This window comes from Nothobranchius furzeri, chromosome 13, assembly GCF_043380555.1.
Source record: "Nothobranchius furzeri strain GRZ-AD chromosome 13, NfurGRZ-RIMD1, whole genome shotgun sequence".
In the NCBI taxonomy this organism is placed as follows: Eukaryota; Metazoa; Chordata; class Actinopteri; order Cyprinodontiformes; family Nothobranchiidae; genus Nothobranchius; species Nothobranchius furzeri.
In genome coordinates, this window is record NC_091753.1 from 27,765,578 (window position 1) to 27,788,704 (window position 23,127).

At 40.7% G+C, this 23,127-nt stretch overlaps 2 protein-coding genes across 5 annotated transcripts; one reads left to right on the forward strand and one right to left on the reverse strand.

Moving 5' to 3' along the window:
• Positions 1–317: 317 nt before the first annotated feature.
• LOC129167153 (uncharacterized) lies at positions 318–17,948 on the reverse strand. 3 transcript variants are annotated; one of them, XM_070543430.1, is made up of 12 exons: positions 17,780–17,948; positions 11,958–12,074; positions 11,713–11,816; positions 10,972–11,244; positions 10,776–10,869; positions 10,585–10,652; positions 10,274–10,492; positions 10,106–10,171; positions 9,906–10,028; positions 9,725–9,775; positions 9,584–9,646; positions 318–9,503 (listed from the first exon to the last, which is right to left on the reverse strand). In XM_070543430.1, the coding sequence occupies exons 2-12, from the start codon at positions 12,064–12,066 to the stop codon at positions 441–443; spliced, it is 10,233 nt and encodes a 3,410-aa protein (XP_070399531.1). In that variant the 5' UTR covers positions 12,067–12,074; positions 17,780–17,948; the 3' UTR covers positions 318–440. The 3 variants fall into 3 exon arrangements, with proteins under 3 accessions (XP_070399531.1, XP_070399532.1, XP_070399533.1); XM_070543431.1 differs by lacking the exon at positions 17,780–17,948 and adding an exon at positions 17,290–17,380; XM_070543432.1 differs by lacking the exon at positions 318–9,503 and having other exon boundaries at positions 9,596–9,775.
• Positions 16,667–22,626, forward strand: LOC129161940 (uncharacterized). Of its 2 annotated transcripts, none has more exons than XM_054738458.2 (8): positions 16,667–16,817; positions 18,200–18,248; positions 18,999–19,116; positions 19,239–19,290; positions 20,412–20,554; positions 21,373–21,473; positions 22,093–22,180; positions 22,258–22,626. In XM_054738458.2, exons 1-8 carry the CDS (start codon positions 16,786–16,788, stop codon positions 22,392–22,394), a joined length of 720 nt encoding a protein of 239 aa, XP_054594433.2. In that variant the 5' UTR covers positions 16,667–16,785; the 3' UTR covers positions 22,395–22,626. The 2 variants fall into 2 exon arrangements, with proteins under 2 accessions (XP_054594433.2, XP_054594434.2); XM_054738459.2 differs by having other exon boundaries at positions 22,096–22,180.
• Positions 22,627–23,127: the final 501 nt, after the last annotated feature.

A 23,127-nucleotide genomic window follows, 5' to 3' on the forward strand; every position in this document is an offset into this window, starting at 1 on the left:
TGTCCTACAACGCCTGCTCTCACACATGGAACGCGGCAGCGTAGTTGTCCTGAGTGTGTACAACCCCTCAACGACATCGAAAGATGTACACTGCTTAAAAACAATACATCCAATATATTTCATATAGAAAAGTTCTGACAGACTACAACGAAATTGACTTTGCTCTCAGTAGAGATAGCTCATGTAAGGAAAGGTAAAATATTAGTAAAAGTAAAGCTAAAATTGAACACACACACACACACACACACACACACACACACACACACACACACACACACACACACACACACACACACACACACACACACACACACACACACACACACACACACACACACACACACACACACACACACACACACACACACACACACACACCTCTTTACATTACAAATTCTGCAGTTAGGTGTTGATCAAATCAAATCTGTTTTTGATGTAAACTAAAGCCGTGTAAAATCACAAATGATGCCCTGATGATCACTAAAATACGTTGGAATAACAGATGCTTCTGCTATATACTTTTTGGATTTTACATAGACATGATCTATTAAAGTGCCTTTCTCGGTCGTTGGCTGTTTGACTATTTGGGCATAGCCTCTGTCAGTCAAAAGTTTTAATACTGCTGATGATTTTAAAATGTCATCATTAAAATCTCCCATTAGTACTAATGTCTCACTTTGTACCTCCAGCCAATCAAGCAACTTTGTTAAATTTACTTTAAACAAAGAAAGGGGATACAAAGGCGGTCGATAAATGAGTCCAAGTACTATGTGTAAGTTAACAAAGCTATACACTAAACTCTCCAAGTTGACGTCTGGAGCTTGCAACATTTTAAATGCCACACCATCTGCGGTATAAAAGCCAACACCACCATGTTGTTGTTCTTGAAAAGCAACCAATGACTCTTGAGTACTAGAATAAGCTAAACCTCGTGGGTAGTTGTAAAAACTATAGCCATCAATCTGTACTGCATCTGATCTGTCTGTAGATACCCATGTTTCTGTGACAGCAATGCAATTAGGTTGCAAATGCTGTGTGCAGAAAGCTAAGTCTTTAACGTGTCGATTCAGACTTTGGACATTCATTAAAAACACAGTGAATGCAGAAGAGTTAAATCTGTCGAACTGTGAGTTTGGAGACAAAAAAGGGGTCATATCGTTAACTGCAACTGTAATGTCATCTTTACAATAGATTCGTTTTTCATCAAAGTCCTGAATTGTGAGTCCTGAAAGACTTGTTACACGGCTAAGTGCTACATATGCTTGACCTGGTGCAAATATTTTCCTAAAACTAACAACGGCATTTTCAAGAGTGAGTCCCTGAACTTTATGAACCGTAACCGCCCAAGCTAATTTAAGAGGAAATTGTCGACGTAATCCACCTTTAACAGTGGCTCTTTCCTCCTCGGGTTCAATAGGTGTAGATCCAGCTAAATTTGATGACAGAGACTGGGAGGTTTTCCTCCTCTGCAAGCCTACACGATGGTCATCAAACTGAACATAAACCTTTTTAGGAAAGGTGTCATTTTCTAATATTACCATTTCTGTCACAGTACCACAAATTCCGTTTACTAAACCGTCAATGAGATCCACATTTTTACACAACATTACACGCGCACCCTTACCCAACTGTAACACTTCTGACAAGTTAGTATTAGAAGCTCTGGCATGATTCCCTTCCAACAACTTCAGTTTGCCTGTTCTTTTATCATTAACATAATCTTTGGCTGTAATTGATATGTAATCAGGACAAACGTGACATAACTGATGGATGTTGTGATTATTTACTTGATTATTTGTTGCAAATATGTGCAATGCTGAGCTTGCCTCACCTGTTTCACACGTTTTTAAAACCTTTAAATCCTCAGGTAACAATGGTGTACCTTTTGTATGAGTTCTGATTCTATTTAGCAGTCCAGAAAACACAGCATCTTTCTGTCTAACGACTTCAGTTAACTGTACAACTTTAAATAGGCTTGACCATAAGTTGCTACCTACACCATCAGAATAGAGTGGTTTCCCTTTAACAGGAGGTAGCTGGAAGAAATCTCCAACAGCCACTACACTGACATTTCCAAAAGGTGAAAAGTCGCCCGTTTTTTTAATTTGACGTAATCTACCATGAACATAGGACAACAGGTTATGATCTACCATTGATATTTCATCAATAATAAGAAGCTGCAAATCACAATATTTTGTACGTAAAGAATTTAGTTTTTCTTCACCCAGAGGAGTGTACGGTAACCGTACATCCTTTCCTATAGACAGTGTAGTGTGGATTGTTGTTGCACCTAAATTATATGCTGCAATCCCAGTAGGAGCTGCCAATACTACACATGCATTATCAGGATGTCTACAGCTTGGTGACAGTAATCTCTGAGTTTCATACTCTATTGCTCGAATTAAATGACTTTTCCCAACGCCCGCCCCGCCTGTAACAAAAACATGCAGTGGTTCAGGGTTATTACCATTAACTTTATCTACACACCACTGCCTGATTCGATTAAAAACAGAAAACTGTTTTTCATTTAAAGACCTAATCAATGCCAGACCTTCACCTCTACTCATCGTGTTTCTCTTCTCTAAATGTGTAGTTTGGTTTGAACATGGAGCCAAATCTGGGATTACTTCTGCCTCGTCACTTACTGTTGGTTCTGATTCTTTCAGTATTTCAACACACTCCAAACGTTCCATTTCAACTGCCGGACACAACTCACACCATGCATCTTCTAACATTACATCACCGACTAGATTATTCACAGCATCCAAATGATCAGATTCTAACTCAAATTTACCCCGATTTAAATCTACAACAGCCTTTACCGAGTGGTTTGTTCTATCAAAAAATCTAATTAAACCAGTTCTGTAAAATTCCTCAAAGGTTTCACAGTTAAGCTTAAGTTGACTATCATGGCGGTACGGTAAAAACAACTGCAACATGCTTTGATAAAATTTCTCTGGGTCTTTGGTTTCAGAGAAACGCGCGTAACGAACAACCGCTGGTTTAGTCCGAGTTCTTTTTGTAACAAATCCTAAATCATTACTTAACTTTATAGGATTTCTACATTTTTCGTTTTTACTCAAAACACGATATTCTGATGCAAACGTAGCCAGGCACATATCATTGAACACATCATCATTTGGCCTCTTCTTATAACGATCAACTAATCCGGTCATCCACATGTCATCTGAAGTAAGATCCTGTGATGCTGCTTTTTGCCTCAAAACAGAAATAGGCAAACTCATTTTCACTATATTATCACCAGTGGGAACAAACACAACTTTCCTAGAACACTCCTTAAGATGCATGTTAGTTAGCCTGTAGACTGCTTCCTGCGCACAAACATCCCGATTATGAAGATAAACATTACCAAGACTCTTTAAGGCCTCTTTAGCACTAAGATTACCATCTTTAGCTGCTTCTCTTTGAGAATTAGCAAGCAGAAGGCCAATTTCCCGTTCACTTTTAGACATGTAAGATATTATGTATACACAGCACGCATAAGCATCGACGCAATACTGGATATCAAGATTAGCATTCCAAGCTTTTAACAGCAACTTGCTATACTGATTAATCCAGATTTCATTAACTTCCCTTTTCAAAACAACATGTGTATTTCGACTAAATCGTTTATATGCCATTTCAAATAGTTCCTGACTGATACCCAGGCCCTGAAACAAACCTTCTACACTGTTATATGGACAGTCTTCACTAGAAATAGCAGTCTTCACTTTAGTTAAAATGGCACTTGCTACTTCTTTGTCCATTTCCTGTTTACGTGCTTTATCTTGAGACACACAGGCACACTGTACAGTGCTATCTGTTTTATCACACTTGCAAGTCTTCACTGCATCTTGATACTTTTCACCGCGGCTAATAAAAGTTCTAACAGATGCGGGTCGTGGAAAATTAAAACGACAAACAGTTTTTTTCTTTCTACAAGTCTTTGAATGCCGTTTGGAGTGCTGCTGGACAGATGAGACGACTTCATGTAGTGAATCGTCTTCAGAAGGAAGTTCACATGTCACATATTCATCAACAAATGCAGTGACCTCCTCATCTGAGTTTTTATCTAAAATGGGAGCACCAGAAACCCAGAAAAGGCAATGACAGTGAGGAGAACCACGCTGCTGGAACTCAACACGATAATAATAATCTTCTATTTTACCAATGGGATTGGCAGGAGACATTAGCACTTCCCTTAAGAAGACATGCCATCTAAAATCAAACATTCGGGCAGCAGTTACTGGATTCCTACGTAGGAGGTCACATTTATCAGCCCACTCCAGCTGTTCAACTGTCTCTGTTCTGCCTTCCTGTTTCAAAATACTATAAAGAAGGTTAGTCCACCTCAAATCTGCCGATGAAAATGATGCGAACCAAGTAGGTTTGCCCAACATTTTTACACAAGCCAGGAGGTCTCGCTGAGCAGATTGCCAAAAAGCAGGTGTGCCGCGAATTGGTTTAAGAAACCGGTAGCCATCATCAAACTCTAACAGCTTACTTAAAGAATCCTGATCCTGTATCATATTACCCAACTTCTGAGACTCACCGCTTTTACCTTTACGCAAAGCTATAGAAACTTTGGACACAACTTGCTCTAGTTCAGACATGTACTGTGCAAAAAATATATATTCTACATTGTTAGCAAACCGACCATCGACATGAAGAAGCCTGTTGTTGAAATACCGATTCAGAGTCAAACGAAATTGTCTGCTTTCATAGTAAGTATTCGATCCTGAAGGAAACAAGACGGGAAAACATTTTGCTTCATTTGTAAAATCTGAAAGCAATTTCACTGGATTGTTACCTTCACCTGGAGCTACATTTAATATGTTATCTACATACTGGTCCAATGCTTCTTGTCCTATATCTACTGGCATGAGACAGGTGTCCTGAAACATACAGTGCTGTTGTCTGTCATGCAATAACTCATCTTCTCCATCTATGCAAGTATCTTCATCTTTACTAGAACCACTATCCTCTTCCAAGACAGATGACTCATCTTCCTGAGTAAAAGTGTTAATCCAAGACTCATTAAACTCTACATCTTTGTAATGCAAATTATGATGTTTTAAATACTGAAGAGCTTCCTGAACATGCTGTGTGTCGACATACTGATAATCATAGTGTCCTTTATATGTCAATTTACGCTTTAACTTTACAGGTAATAAAGACCCCTCCATGTTGGTACGTGGTAACAAACTGCACGTTTCCACTATATTTGCAGGTACACAACATATCGGGCCATGAATCCCATTCTGACCACCTTTAGGCAGAGCCAACATTTTCATAAATGGTATATTCATCGCTATTAAATGTTGCTCTAATGTATTTAAACATGCCAGTTGAGGTGGGATGGGATCAATAGTCAGCCTGTTGATTGAACTTTCTGGGGGTATCTGACATTTACTAATTTTATAATGACACGTGTAACAGATGTACAATTTATTTCTACATACATTCAATTTGCAAGGTAATCTACATGCATCATTGCATTTGTGTAGATGATTGTCACTTATACATTTATCTGCTATAAGTGACATTTCTTTGGTTTTTCTATAGTATTCTTGATTACAATTTAAGACCTGATGTCTAAACAACAAACGTGAGCAAACACAACACACAAAATCAGGTCCATCTTTCACCTTCTCTAAAAACTGATCTAAAACAAAATCAAAGTTTTGTGAATTTACTTTAATCAGCATTCTTTTATGCTGGATACTTTCTATTAAACATGTCTTATGTTCAACATTAAGGTATTTCTTTCTACTCAACTCTTTCATTTTGTCTTGATGAGCCAAATTATGATGGTAGTTATACACACTCATCTGTTTAAGCTTTTCTTGATAAGCCAAATTATGATGGTAGTTGAAAATGGACCTATGTTTGGCCCTCCGTTTAACTTTGTCTTTGTGAGCCAAATTATGATGGTAGTTGAAAATGGACCTATGTTTGGCCCTCCGTTTAACTTTGTCTTTGTGAGCCAAATTATGATGGTAGTTGAAAATGGACCTATGTTTGGCCCTCTGTTTAACTTTCTCTTTCTTAGACAAGTTGTAATGGTAGTAAAACGAAGCCATCTTTTTTACTTTCTCTTTATGTGAAAGAAGAAATTTGTATTTAAATTTGGTCACGCTGATCTTTTTCATTCTATAAGCAACATTTTGCTTGTATGCATTTTTCTTCTGACTTTTTATTTTGTCCTTAACTGCATTTACTGTTTTATAATTAGAGGCTTCTGCATAAGCCTTATTTTGCTTTAAATATCTGGAAAAACTCTTCCTCGTTTTTACCTTTTCCATGTTTGGGTCAGCATTTAACTGCATCATAGTTGACCTTCTGCATTTGTTTATGTTGTCTGACAAAGAATCAACTTTACAAAACCCAAAACATGTTTCTTTATTACTCAGTCTTATGCAAAGAACGGGTTCAAAATGATTATTACAGTTTGACAAATATAGTCCCTCAGTGACAAAATTACTAGTTTGAGAACTATATTTGACCCACTCTGTGCCATTGTTGATAAATATGGGTATTCCTAAAACACTGGCTGTAGTTCTAAATTCTACTTCTGTAGCACAGTGACCGACATAATTCATCTGTGACTTTTTTATGTATTCTGACACAGAAGCATGTTCTTTTCCCAGAAAGTTCTCACACTCTTCAACATTTTTGGACATATAAGAAACAACAGCGAGTCTGATCTTACGATGGCCCTTCTGTGACCCACTAATTAAATGAGCTACAGCTCTAAAAAAACTGTTATCATCTTTAATAATATGTTCTGTCTTACACACATTTCCTAAAGGCCCACCTGATGTGGATTCTTGAGAATTGTGTTTCTCAAAATCAATTTTCAACCGATTACACAGAGTTTTACAAAAATCTGCAGACATAGGAGTAAATAAAGTCTTTGAATGAACAACACTAACACCATCTGTATCTATGGAACTCGGCTCAAGTGTCACAGTTTCTACTGAACATTTTAAATGTTCTGTAGGGGCATGTCGAGTATTGTATCTACCAGAAATACTATCTACAGGGCCACAATAACCATAACAAGTTTCTGTGTTAGGTTGTTTTACACAAACCACTGTCTCATAATGGTTACCATTACTATTCTCCAAATAAACAGCCTGCTGTGAAAAGTTTCTGTTGGAAGTGTATTTAAGCCATTTATCATTACAGTAAGTAAATATGTTAATGCCAAAATAATCAGCAGCAGCTTGAATTTCCACTTCAGTTGCCCAACTGCCAACGTACTGCATCCTGGATGAGGTGAGGTACTGCGAAACTGAGGAATACTCACTTCTTAAAATGGTTTGATAAGTTTGAGGATTCTTTTTTAACTGATTGACCAAAGCAAGACGGATTTTTCTATGATATTCCTGGGTGCTATAAACAGCTTGACTAAGTGCTCTAAAAAAACAGTTTCCATCTGCCACTATTGATTTATTCATGCATGGTACACCCAATTCACCAATCACACGAGATGATTCATCAACCATTGCCGACTTCACATTCAGACGTTTACTCAACACCTGTGACACGTCTCTAGAAATGGGATTGAAATGAAAATCTTTAGTGCTAACATCACTAACAAAAACAACAGGGTTTACGTCGGTGTCATCTGTCTGTAACTTTATTGGTTCCGAGAGTGGAAATGACTCTTCACGTCTAACCTCCTTTCCTGTTGTTGGAGGCAACCTTGTTTGTTCAGAAACATTTTTCAATGTGTCCATCTGAACAATGTTAACTCCACTAATCTCAAATAACTTCTGAGTTCCATTTAATTTACTGGCAAACCTCAGAATATATCCAAAAACATTGTCAAGACTACTAAAGTATAGAATTACACTTTTACCGTTTGGGTCAACCATTCCATCTGCAGAACGAGCATGTGAATCAACAATAGCATAATGTCCATCTTCACTAAGTAAAGCGCAAGTATTGTCTCCAAGTGTAATAAAACATGTTTCATATTGTGTACACATCTTATTCAAACCATCCCAAAGACTAGTGTACACTCCAGCATTTATAAGTTCGCCTTCAACGATATCTACATTTCCACAAACAAAATCGCCATAATTCAACTTAAAAGTCTGTTTGCCCATAACGATTTCCTTTGGCAATTCTGGAACAGAAAGAAACACATTCCCAGCACTTATTAGATTACTGTCACGTAAATATGTGTACAACTCATCGCCCAAAACAACAACATTGTCCAACATGGCAAAATCCCATGAAAAAACACTTTGTATGTTGTGCTTAGTTAAAGCAACAAGACTTATTGCTGCACACTGAACGCCGCCATATTTAAAACGCCCATCGCTCTGATTAAATGATCCTGTAAGTGAGCTTAAAATTGTATCATTGTTTACAATACTGTTGTCATCATCAACATTAACCACACTTGTGCTACATGAAGGAACAGGAGATGATTCATCAACGATCGCAGACTTCACATTCAGACATTTACTCAACGCCTGTGACACGTCTGTAGAAACGGGACTGAAATGAAAATCTTTAGTACTAGCATCACTAACAAAAATAGCAGGGTTTATGTCAATGTCATCTGTTTGTTCAGATACATGTTTAAATGTGTCCATCTGAACAATATCCACTCCAGTGATCTCAAATAACCTCTGAGATCCCACCAGTTCACTAGCAAACCTCTGAAAATGTTGAAAAACATTATCAAGGTTCGCAAAGTACAGAACTACACTCTGTCCTGTCGGGTCTACCATGCCGTCTGCGGAGCGTGCATGGGAATCTACTACAGCATAACGTCCATTATCACAAATGATAGCACAAGTATTGCCACTTAATGTCATAATGCAAGTTTCATGCTGTGTGCACATCTTCTTCAATCCATCCAGGAGAGGAGTGTACACACCAGCATCTATTAACTCGCCTTCAGCTACATCTACATCTCCTATAACGAAATCCCCGTAAACAAGCTTAAAACTCTGTTCTTCCATGTCAATTTCCTTTGGCAAGTCTGGAACAGAGAGAAACTCATGTCCACCTCTAATCTTCTTGTTGTCGCGCAAATCTGTGTACAGCTGATCTCCTAACTCAACAACGTTATCCAACACGGCAAAATCCCAAGAGAAAACACTCTTCTGTTTGTGCTTTGTTAAAGCAACAACAGTAATAGCTGCACACTGAACTCCCCCATATTTAAAACGCCTATCGCCCTGGTGAAATGATCCTAGGACAGAGTCTAAAACTGTATCATCGTTGTGTAAAATTGTTTTATCTTTATCAAAATTATTTACAACAGGATTTTGAACAGTTGTCTCTGGAACTAGAGATGACAGCAAAACCTGTGAACGCACGCAAGAAGGGGTGTTAGCAGACTGACCTCTGGGTGATGCATGCGCATGATGGCCAGAAGGAAGCATCACAGCATGGGCAGCACCAGACCCAGAGACAGACCCAGGACAACCAGATGCCTCCTGATGGTGGGGTGAAGGCAGCTGGTCACAGTCCAACACCTATACAGAAGAAATTAAAGGGCAATACATCGTCAATAAAGATTAGTTTAGTTTTTATGTTTGAAACACACGCTTCTTACCTCCTTCCTAGACCGAACAGACTCCACGTCTGCAAGAGGATTTATGCAAGGTGTGGATGCAACCTATAATTCAAGAACAACAACGGTGAAGAAAAATAACACCACAATGTATTTGTATGCCAGATAATTTAATGAATCAACCTCCTGCTGGACACGCCTAGCTGCTTTCTTAAAATGTCGCACAGATGTAGTCTACAAACAGAAAATAATACGGTTAAGTACAATACTTTCAAATATAGCATACAGACAGCCCATATTACAAGCATCAGGAACAACATTACACTTTACATTAAAAGATAATAAACTTTTGCTTTAAAGTTACCTGTAATTCTGTGGGACCATCCGCTGGAGCAATCGTGTCCATGGCAGCCAGAATTGAAGGTGAGAACCTAACGGGATTCAGGGGGATGAAACACTCCTTCAAGGCCACTGAAGTGTCATCAGCCTATTGAAGAAAATTCACCACATATTATCATCTAATCAAAATTCTTTGAAAAAGATCAATCAAAAATATTCACAAACCTTAGAAACAACCACTCGTTTCTTGGGGGAATTAGAAGTCTTTTCAAATTCCCCTGAATGGTTTCTCTGCAATGGTAAATAAAAGAAAACACATTTAGAAGCATCACTGGCCCAGTTGCCTAAAATTATAAACATTTTACAATATTTATACTTTATAAAGTCTCTCACCTTCCCGCTAGGTCGCACAAACGTCCATTCGGAAGGGCGTGGAGGTGGAATGCGTTCCACACCCTTCACAACCACACGGGGCACAATACTCGCTTTCTGCGGACGAGACACCTGGTGCTGCACCAGTGGCTTTGGTGCGTGTGTCTCCAAGAACTGATAGGAGGCATTCCACATCAGTTGCGTGAGTATAGGCATCCCGTGATTATCACTGAGGTGGATCTGCAACCACAAACACGAACAAAAGAAAATACAAATTTATCATCTCAAACTTAAGAACCTTTACCTTGTTTTCTTCCAAGCAATATACTTACACCATCACGGCACCACAGTTTAAGACGGTACCTGGGTAGGTGATCGTGGATCGGCACATAACTTACACCTTCGAAGCAGAAGGAAAAAATTCATGTAAAGTTATACATTGTGATTGTTTGATACCTAAGAGTAAATAGCAATAACGCTTGTCGTTAATACTACCGTTTCATCTAATTATGTTGCAACTTACCAAGCTTAGCCGATCTGCGGTGGTACTCCTGCTGAAACAGGTCTTGACGCTCCCAGGAACCAACTAAACGGGGAATCATGGAGGTACAGAAAACCTAAAAAAAAAAAAAAGAAGAAGAAAGAATACAATTATTTTTAAAGATGTACGTTTACTGTCATTTCTCATACCTTCAAAATTACACAAATCAGCCTCTCACCTTAGGCCAGCGACTGAGAACAGCCAAAAGGTACCGCTCAAAAGCATCCCCTGCCTCTTCAACTGTTCTGCTGGCCGTAAGGTTGTTAGAAGGAGCCATGACGCAAACAGCATCAGGCTCCCGAGGTAACACAGCCTGTGAAACCTCAAGGCGCAGAAGATCTGCACAAGCTCCTGGAGTGGACATCACACCAAAAGCGAGGCCGCCAACCGGCATAGGGACTATGCCATCTGCCACGGACCTCAAGTGGGAGTCCCCAACAAGTAGGATGAACTAAATTAGAAAAATTAATAAATACATTTCAATATAAAACAATCTGTATTTCTATGACATTTCATACAAACGGCAATGCAATATGCTTTTCAGGAAGAAAGAGATCACATTAAACAGTCAAAGTTTACAAACAATAAAACATGAAATGGTAAAACTAATCACAGAATACACCAACATAAATACAAATAAAGATATGTAAAAATAACTGAGCAGCTTAAGTTCTAAATCACAGATTGAGAAGCACCGACTAAAAGGAAGATGAACACAACTAGGTTTTCTATTAAGATTCAAAAGTTGGTAGACTTTAGGCACATGTCAAAAAGAAGCCGATTCAGTCTGTTTGCAGCACTGTAACTGATAGCGGCTTCAACACCATCTGACCGTTTCCTTAGAATCCCAGAGTACTGCTAGATAGTATTGGAAAAAAATCTATATTTATATTTTAAATATTTTTGACATTACACTCACTTTCTTGTCAGGAATCTCATCTGGAAGGACCAACTTGTGAGCTTTGTTAGAAATCACACTGGTCGGCCAACGACGAACTCGATGACGAAAGCCAGTTCCAGAAACTTACAAAACAAAAACACACACACAAAAATTAACAATCTTTTTGGCTAATAATTTTTCATCTTACATAAATACAGTATAGATTAAATGAATTGTAAAACACTACAATAATTTGTTCTGCGAAATAATACTGCAATACATACAATTAACATCATCGTTGCTGTGCGTTGGAATTCCGATACGAATAGGCGGAGCTGGACGATTGCTGCGCTTAGCAGCATCCGCCTTGCGTTTGGACTCTTTGCCAGGCATAGTGAATGCTGTTTGAAACATAAAATACATGACAGCACTATTAGAAAAGCAACACAAACACTATGGATTTCTATGTTATCATGTGTCTGTAATCAGTAAAGACAGAATTAGACTCACTCACTCACACCTTTTAGAATCTTATACAACCATCAATTTGCTAAACTTATATAATTGTAAAAACAATCCTAAATTTTAAAGAGCAAGTCACCCATGACCAGATTCTTACTCAACTCCCACTTCCTGTTTGAAAAATGCAACAAATGCTGTTGTCTAGCAGACCGAGAGGGTAGAGCCACAAACAAATACACACACTCACAACATTGTGACATAATAATGTACCATCTAACATCACTGTGTACCTCTTAGTCAATAGCTATGACAGATTTAAATTCAAATGTAGTGCAGAGTTTTTATCTGACAACGGCACAACACTGACAGTTTTAGGCAGAAAATTAAAATCTTAACTAAAATGCACTAAAGTGCAAAACTATTGACTATGCATTTCTGTAGCACGATTAGACACACATTTATATAGTTTATCAGAAAGTTGATTTGGGGGCGACTTGCTCTTTAAATGAGTTAATCACAGTATAATCTAATTTAAAGGATAAAAATTAATAACTTGTGTGTGACATCTATGACAAAATACATTAACATAATTATTACTACTTTACTGATAACCCCTGAACAAGGAATCATAATATAAAAATGAAAATTTCTAATCAAACCCCAAGAATGTAGTTTTAAATCATGCTAAATTTCAAACTATTGTTTAAAAATATCAAAAGTTATTAAATGTCAAGTTTTATTAGAACTTACTTGCACTTATGAAAGTGCACATACACCTGCTGTATTCTATATATAATGCTTAGACTAATTCAAATAGTCAGCAATACATATACTAAAAAACATTTATTTATAACTGCATTGTATGAAATATTCAGTCACAACATATTCTTTAATTTAGTCTTAAACAATGCAACTTTAATAGTTTAAACACCCCATTGTTATCAGTCAAACTTTTGAATAGTCTTATGGTATTTACATTATTTTACTTAATCTCAGTTTAGCTTTAAGTACTGTAACTTTTAATAACGTTTTACTTATTTCTACATTAAACTTTGCATGACTAAAAATAAACTCACAATATTACATTATTTTTATCATTATTTTTTCCCCGTGTCCTGTCTGGCTGTGAAGCAAACAGAATTGATGTCTGAATGTTGGTGAAAAGCCTTACAGATTTACTCTCAAGTGGAGCATCAAAGCTAATGTCACGTCTGATACTTTAAACGTTATTGTTTTTGAATACTTTGTAATTCCGACCAGACACGGAATCAGAGGCGAAAGATAAAGACAAAGACAAAAGGTGGGGGCAGAAAAGGGGGGGGGGGGTCCACAAAAATAAACAATAATGAACAAGAGTCTGCTTCTAGGCCTGCAGAAAGAGAAAGAAGAGAAAAAAATGGGACACACAACACAACAGGAGCAAGCTATGACTGTGTCAACTTGAAGAAATACAATCACACAATAATAATAAATCATAGTGCATTTAGTGGCAACGACAGCCTTAAGACATGTGTTGAACGTGCCCAAGTCCATACTTATATGAGCACCTGTGTGTGTGTACACACGCTTGTTTATGTAAGGTTTCTCTATAGGAGCGTCCAATAGATAGTGTGAGGGGCCACAGACCTGCCCCCAAAGATGTGTAGGAGACTAAGAGAGCTCCAAGTCCCAGAGATCCAGCCGCTGCCCCAGAACACAAAAACCCCAAGGAGACTGCAACCAGAAAGGCCCCCGCCCCCTTGAGAGGTGCAGAGGATCGCCCTGGGGGGACCACAACCAGCAGCTGGCAGAGACCCGGGAGATATCAGCGGCAAGCCCACCTGCAGCCTCCCACCCCCCGCCTGGGACCCAGCAGAGCCCAGGGACCCAGACCCCACCAGGCAGCCACCGGGATTGATCAGACAGATGCCAAAAATCTTAAACCCCCTGACCCGGGAGCCACGAACATTCAGGCAGACCAAGGTACCGCACTCCACACCAGGTGTGGCAGGGAGAGGGGAGACGAAGATCTACATCATCAAAACAAGTCCCAGGAGAAGGGAGGAGTCAAAGGCCCCACCTGACATATACAGTCATACACAAACACAGTAATACACTCCCTCTCATGCTCACACATACACATGAAACCAAAGACTTCTAAAAATGCACGCCAGACACCCACTTATGCTCCCTATACACACCCTAGTCCCGGTACTGCTGCACATTGGGTACAACCATTACTAGAGTTTGACCCTTTCTGCTGGGGTGCTGATGAACAGACTCCCCGCCCAACGCTGAGCCCAGCAACCCACCACCCCAGACCCCAACCAGACAGCCAGATCTCCCTCTTAGCCTCCAGCCCCAGGAAGCCAAGCAACAACAGAGGTGTGCTAAGACCCCTAGTCTCCCTCCGCCTGCTCCAATATAGTTAGTGTTCGTTGATGAGGTGTATTCCATGGCTGTGGTGAGCGGGCAGTGCGGGCATTGTCTGCCCATGCCAGTTGATGCCACCACACCACCCCACTTGCACCCACAGCCCTCGGTGTCTAAGTGCACTTTAAAATTGGAAGTGGCCACCGGCACCCTGGAGGAGGCTGAGATATCCCCCTGCCAAATGCCGCTGAATGTGCTCACTCCCAAGGCCCTAAGTGTGTGTTTGTGTGGAATGTCGTCAGTGGAAGTGTATAAGGTGCAAATAAATTGGGCAGGTTGTCACAGGAATGCGGAAATGGGTCCATACCCGCACTCCCTGATATGCCCACCCCCCAAGGTCCTATGTGTATGTTTGTGTGATGATGTGAGGGAGCAGGAGGAGAGAAATATGCGGGGATGGGGAGGAATGGCTGGTTGGGCTTAGCCCTCCAGGGAGCCAAAAATAAACTTTTGACAATATTACATTCAAATGTGAAAAACTACAAGTTTCTGTTAGAAACATAAAACAGAAGTGACTCAAATATGCACGTTACTTCCACGTTTTATCAGCAAAAAAAAGTTGATTTGGGGGTGACTTGCTCTTTAAGGGCAATTCTCATCTGTTTTGTTTAATCTCATCTGTAGACATTTATTATAATTGAGGATGTCAAACAACTAATTTTTAAATGTAATTAAACATAGGCTGTGAATTAATCAAAATTAATCACCATTTCCACAAATGACTGAAAAAATACCAAATAAACCAAAAGTAAATGAATGCCATCCCCCTTGTGATGATGCCCTGGGCAACTGCCATAAGTCACATCAAAAAATGCTGCTGATCATTCCAATGATCCCAAATAGACTCACATTAGACCACATGAAAGCAACTGAACCCAAAAATATATTAACCAGTAGGGCTGCTCAATTAATCGAATTTTAATCACGATTACAATCTGAGTTTTGAACGATTATAAAAAAACAAAACAAGCCGATTATTTGCTCCTCCCGCTTGCGCTGCCCTGAGTTGCAAATGAAGCGTTCCTCCACAGTGTTGCCAACTTAGCGACTTTGACGCTATTTCTAGCAGCTTTTCAGACCCCCTTCTTGACTTTTCAAACTTAAAAGTACCTAGCAAACACCTCAGAAACATCTCTGGGAACCCTTAGCTATTTTCTGGATAACTGTCGTCAACATTTCCTGCAGGTTAGCTTAACAGCTCTCGGAGCTGGCTCCCTGTTGGATTAACCAGAGTGAGTGACACACACACCGCACCTGCGGACTCCTGAGCCACAAAAAATGACTAAATGTGCGTGTGCGGCGCGCTAAACACACGTGCAGCTTGCCCCGATTGCTGTGAGACCGGGTTGGGGGTGTAGCTGTGGTTGGGACAATTATTACATTAACTGATGGACCTGTAAATAAATAGTTTATAAATAAGGTAGAAATAAGTTCCTCACGCTGATAACTAATAACTAATCTCTCTGAGGACACGGTGCTTGTGCACTCTCCTACAGCACCTTGACACGACTCAATGTTATGCAACATTTTGTGAACATCAATTTCTTTGCATTTATTTGTTATAAATGTCACTGTATAATTCTTGCTGTCAGTATTTGCAAGGTATTGGTATTTGGGTCTGTACTGGTTAGACTTACATGAGTTAAACCAAGGTCTATAGCCCTTGGGTCATAGACTGTGAGCTATAAGTATATTGGTCTTTTTATACTGGGAATCAGGAGTTATTTTAGTGATCATCTAGTTTATTATTTTTGTCCTGATTGTGCCCTGAGCAATTTTATGACTTAATAAAAACAAATAAAATCAACATAAATTGAAAAATCGTCCTAAATAATCGTGATCTCAATTTCAGTCACCATAATCGTGATTATTATTTTTGCCATAATCGAGCAGCCCTATTAACCAGTAAATAACTGCACTCTCACACAACACGCCTGTGTCACTCACTCAACCTCCTCTAGGGAGGCACCGCAGAGCCGCTCAGACTCCATTACCCAACATCCCCAGCGCCAAGCTTCCGGTTCACGTCACCCGCCAAATCTATTTAAGGAAGTGCCGCACAACACCGACTCACGTCGGCATCAACCATCAAGCATTAACCAACCAGGTGCGAGGTCCGCACGGCTCCGCGCGGAAAAGTTGCGTCATTTTAACAACCACGCCCCTCCACCGCGCCTCCGCACGGCCCAGAATTTCTGCAACGCACACCTCGGAAAATTTCTAACCACGCGGAAAAACATGGCGGACCAGCAAGAACTACTATGGCAGAGGTTCGTAAATAGACATTTGTATGATTCAGCTCTCAGAGGTCACCGTGATCAACATGTTGTTAATAGTTCTTGGAGAGAAATAGCTCGCACTGTCGGAAAAGACGAGAACGCTGTTAAAAATGCTGAAATGCCATGTTGTAAACAGTAAGTTCTACTTCTACTATGGTGTAGTGTTGAATGCATGCTGTAGAGCTCCATGCTGCCCCGTTCAGTTTGGGAGAATATTGGCTCACCGCAGAGACAAGCCGCACAAACCATAAACACTGCGAGTTGTGAAGCGCGTTCCATCCGCGAGCCGCATCACCGCGCGGAAAGTGAATGCGTCAAGCATAAAACCAAAGTCATTGTTCGAACCGAACCTAACCCAGAGTCCAAACCAGATTGTCTCAGATCACGAAGCCTGTTCAGATCAGACCAGCCAGATCTAAGAATCCTGCCTGTTCTTAGAGACCAGCCTCAGACCAGGACTCGCCGTGTTCAGCTGTGTCACCAGGTCACCATACAGCTGCGCACTCGGCTCCCAGAACAGCGTGTCCATTCAACCCGGCGTCAGTCACTCCGCGCTTGGGTTAAAAGCCACGCCACATCCAAACTCTCGTCTCGCCCAGCTCGAGTCACCCCGTTACAGCCTGCAGCAACAGTTAGGACTCCTCCCTCCCTTTTTAAAGCGTTTTCGCTTCCTAGGACATTGTGGTTGTAAAACCCCAATGTCTGAGACTCGAGTCTGGTCCCGGTGTGATCAACCAGTTTCTGCGGGAATGTAACGGCGGAACCGGTTCGCAGCAGCGCGAGTCCACCGCCCCTTCGTGTCTTACCGTTAAATGTTACATCATGTGCCACATGGACACTCACTCACGCTGCAGATTCAACAAAACTACTTTACTCTTTTCCAAATTATATCACAAGAATAATGAAGCTGCTTGCGTAAAAATCGACACAGCAAATATGCAAGTATTACTTACCATAATAAGAAGTGAACACGCCAGCTGAATACAGCTAATATTGCTTAAAACAAACATACAAACAAACAAACAAACGACAGATAACAATAAGCACAAATGAAATATTCTCCAAAATGCTGCTTTACAACGCTAAAAAGAAGGCAAAACCCCAAGCAAGCCTACGTAGTGCGCACTGAAACGAGTCTTGTTCAAAGACGTGAGTGGCGGTTGGATTGAAAAATATATAGCCGAATTTGAGCCAATCAGCGGGATAGAATACATCACGTGGAAAAATATCTCCCAATAAGGTTGAAGTCTTTAGAAAACACAATGCGCTAATCCTCCAATCAGTAAGGAAAATCGGAAAATTCAAAATAAACCAATAAGTTTCTTTAACGACACAGCAACGTCACGTTCGTCTCTGATTCCCGTGTTTTACAGAGGCCGCCCCCTCACGTCCAGACAGTCCAGGAGAAGAAGCCGGTATAAGGTTAGTCAATCGATGTTAAAGCTAAAGCTAGCAAAAACTAGCTACTTGCTAGCTGACTAATGTTTGTTGAAATTATCACGATTTGCAGTAAACGATGTCCGGAGAATTGTTCGAGGATGCATAGCTGTTAGCTCAGACTAGCTTTTGGCTCAGACTAACTGTTAACTCAGACTAGCACTTAGCCCAGACTAGCGTTTGGCTCAGACTAAGACTAGCTTTTGGCTCAGACTAGCGGTTTGCTCAGACTAGCGTTTGGCTCAGACTAAGACTACTTTTTGTTTCAAACTAGCGGTTAGCTCAGACTAGCTTTTAGCTCTAACTTGGCAAAATATGGCTACCACAGATAAGTTTCATCAGCAAACACAAAAATGGCACCAACTCTGTTGGTTTTACATATTCATCTGAAATCTGTTCATTTTTTAGGTCAGTCATTCATATCGAATTACACCAGATCTTATGATTTTGCATGATCCATTATTTTGTAAATCTGATTTCAAGTTCCATGAAAAACAGTGATGTGATGTGATGAAGGGGCTTGACTGTGACCAATAACGAGACAGTTGTAGCTGAGCAATACGGGCCGTGTGATCAAGCCAAAGCTTTGGTCAAATCTAAAGGCAATAAGGAAAAGCATGAAAGTCAGCTGACTAGGTGAAAGATGTTGCAAGGAATCAAAGCAACATGCTTCTAGAGACTTGTACAGGTATCAGGTGGTGTTCTGACTGTTTCTGGTTTATTTTCTGTTTTTAGAGCATTCCCAGGTCTGGTCACAGCCCATGCCTTTTTTCAAGGAATCAGGCTCGTGATGGGACACGGACCATACGCCAAACTGGTCGTAGTCTTCCTCTTTACCTCACTGGGTTTCATGGTGAGTGTGGAATAAATCCTCACGGAACAAAAATGATTTTTGTGCGTGCGTGTGCAGTTTGACTGAGCAAGCCTATTTTTTACCCTGCAACTTCTGGAAGGAAACTTTGCTCTGTTCTGCAGCTCCACACTGGGATTCAGAAATGACTTCCAGAATATTCTACTGGTCATCATGGTGAGCGCACACACACGGCATTCTCACAGCTAGAGCAGGTCCCGTTCTCCTAGCACGGGCAGATGAAACTCTGGCCTGTGCGTTAATCAGTGTTGGGAACGTTACTTTAAAAAAGTAATTAGTTATAGTTACTGATTACTTTGTCAAAAAAGTAACTCAGTTACAAGATCATAAAAGTAACTGATTACCAACAAAAATAACTACTTAGTTACTTTTTTCATTAAAGAATGCAAGAATTACTACAATAGTGAAATATAAATGACTGTTGACTGGAACATAATAAAATGTATGTCCAAATGTTTTTTATAAACCTGAATAATTTAAATAAATAAGCACTTAACAGGAGGACCTACTAACAGGAACATTACACTTATCTAGACTATTAAAAGGTCACTGTGTGATATTTAACAAGACCCTAATCAGCTGAAATTTAAAATTGCAAATAGAAACACCTGTAAAGGTTCCCGAACCTTTAAATGGTATCTCGGTCTAGTTAAATTACAGAAATAAATGTAATTTTGCACAGTATTCTAATTTTTCCAGCTTCACATAATTGTGTGTTTTTAGCAGCATTTCTGTTGCTGGTAATCTAGTATCGGTTAAATAAATTAATAAAATCCTTTAAAATGACACTAGAAGAGGCACAAGCCTGATGGAGGACTTAAATGTACTAACATGGGTCAGACCCAACCACAGAAGAGCTGAAGCTGGGTGGTGAACACACACAGGTTCTAATAACACCTGAGCTCCATGTCGTTTGAGACTGATGCATCAGTGTTACAGCGGGGCTAAAGACATGATCAGGAACAGGTTACAGCTGGATGATCTAGGAAGGCAAAAGATCAGGACGTCTGAGTGGTGAACAGGTGAGCGGACCTTCGGGACGTCCCGCTGTCACGCCAAGAAGGGCACGGCTGCAGACCCGCAGATTCACTGCTGCAGATTCCCACCTACAGCAGCAAATCTGCGGCGGGTCTGCAGCCGTAGATATTCATCACGTCTTCCTCGTTCTTCATGGGCCGTGATGCTCTTGGATGAAAACATCTACCTCTAGCAGCTCCTGATCAGCTGATGACAGCTTCTACAGACCGCGCTGCTTAACGCATGCATTTCCTTATCAGTAACAGAAACGACGTCTTGACGTGGGCCGCTGCTGTAAAAAGTGAGGCGCGAACCAGAAAAGCTTCTGCCGATCACAATTCAACAACGGATTATGAAAGAACGGATAACGCTCGAAACACGCAGATTCTTCCTGATGTGAGAGGTGAGTCTCCACTTTGTTTTGGTTGTTTTGGCGTCGACATCATCCTAGCGCGCCGACACCTCTCTCTCCCTGGCTGCAGCTTTTTGAGGTTCTCTCCAAGTTCAGTGAATCCAATTATGTGATCAGAACTCCTCTAATGAGAAAGAAAACCATGACTTGCCATGTGAATCGTTTGAAGCTATTTCATGAACGTGCTACCGCTGTGACTCAGCCTTGTTTAGTCTCTGCAGAGGTTTCTCCCCCACTGCCTGATACTGTGCAAGATGATGCTGTGGCGTGGAGTTTGCTGCCCCCTGTCACCCCACGTCTCTGCAACTCCGAAGCTCTCTCCAACCTGTCGTCCAGTTTGGGTCACCTCACCTCTTCGCAACAGGAGGAGCTTTCTCATCTAATTCACTCTTTTCCGGAACTATTTTCAGACGTGTCCAGTCAGACCCACCTAATAACTCATGACATCAGCCTTACTGATTCCGTCCCCGTTCATATGCACCCTTACAGGGCTAGTCCGATGAAGAGGGAACTTATGAGAAAGGAAGTAACTTATCTATTAGAACATGGCCTAGCAAAGCCCAGCACCAGTTCCTGGAGCTCACCATGTTTACTGGAAAATAAACCTGATGGCTCATATAGGTTTGTTACTGACTACCGCAAGTTAAATGCAAAAACCGTCCCAGATTCGTTTCCTTTGCCTCGTGTAGAGAATTGTGTGGATAGTGTGGGTTCAGCTACATTTGTTACTAAACTAGATCTTCTAAAAGCCTATTGGCAGGTGCCGCTAACTCCGTTTGCATCTAAAGTGTCTGCTTTCGTCACTCCAGATAACCTGCTCCAGTACACCGTGTTGCCGTTCGGTTTGAGGAACGCCCCCGCTACTTTTCAGCGTTTTCAGCAAGAACTACTTCTTCTTCCGCCAACCATGGTGTGTGATACGGCACAATATAAATACCTTAACCCTCCACTGGGGGGCGCACACTGGGCTCCCTGTTTATTCAATTCAATAATTTATTTCACTCAAAGTTTAAATATACAAACTTCAAATTAGAATATAAGCATTTGAGTGAAATAGGGGGAGGAAGAAGAAAAAATCTTATATGACCTACCCCCTTTAACTAAGACAAGATAAATAACAAAAAGTACAAAATAGCCTTATACACAAAAAATAAACCGCTCTCTTACTTCCACAAATAATATCACTACTAAAACATTAATCCTCCATCCTAAACTTACCAAATCATACGATTTTAGCCTTTTATCTTTATACATTTTTTTTAATTGACCAGTACTTGTACATTTTTTTAATTCATCATCCAGGTTATTCCATAATTTCACACCATATGTTAACATACACATTTGCTTTAATGTAGTACGAACAAATATCCTTTTAAACTCTGGTTTCTTTCTACTCTTATCATTTTTTGGGATCAAAACAAAGAACCTTTGTAGATTAGTTGGCAGTAAATTATTTCTAGCCTTAAACATAATTAGTAAAATTTTCAAGTTAACTAAGTGTTTAATTGATGCTTTTCCTGTTTGCTCAGCAGGAAGAATCACGCCCCTCCCAGAGACACCCTCTGTCGTGGCTGGATGATGATGCAGAGATGGTGGCTGCTTGTAAATCTGTGGAAGGTATGGGGCAGAACAAATCTAATTTGCACCTTCCAAGCTTAAACAACGCACACTACAAATTTTTGTGGTCTTTTTAGACTCCCTCATCTCAAAGCAACCAACAATAGGAGCTGCAGCGACCAGGGCGTCGCCAAAGGCTCCTGCTCTACAGCGGCTGTTGGTTCTCCTGCTCCTGCTGATCCCTCTGCTTCTGCATCCCCTGCTGGTCCGATAGCTGCTTCTTCTGGCTCCACTACTCCTCCTGGTCCCTCTGCTGGCTTTTCTGCTGCTGTCCTGGACAAGGTTTTAAGGAACAGGACGGACCTTGCGATGCCAGTCTCTCGGCCTGCTGCTACTCAGCCACAGCTTCAGCCCCAGGTGAAGCCTCAATTTCAACCTCAGTCTCTGCTACAGCCTAGAAAACAGACTCCTGTGAGTTGTGAAACAGTTGTAGCCTCTTCCACCTCTACGCTATCTGAAACCCCTTGGCACACAGTCAGGCCCATTGTGCCTAAGCGGTCTCTGTTCAGTCCAGCTCCAGCCCTGCGTCGCTCCAGCCTTCTGCCAGTCTGGTGTTTCCTGAGGCCACTGCTACCTCGTCTCCATCCCCATCATGGTCCAGGGACACGCTTTACAAGTGTAAACAGGAGCTTTCCTTCTTTGGGGAGGGAAATAAATCCAGGGTGCAAAACAACCCTGTGTGCATGATCTGTGGACAGGTGACTCAAGGACACAAAAAATACAAAAGGAAGAGCTTCTGTACTGTAAAAATGATGTCCACATCAAAGGGTCTCACAGGCATTTTATTTAAAAGTTTTGAGGAGTTTATGTTGGTTCAATGTCCGTTTTACCGCGGGTGTCAATACCGACACTCTGGCACAGCGCGGTACCTCCCGGTGAGCAGGGGCTTGTCACCTGCTGTCTTTAGGAAGAGACTACTCGATGACAAACATGAAAAGTCACTACAG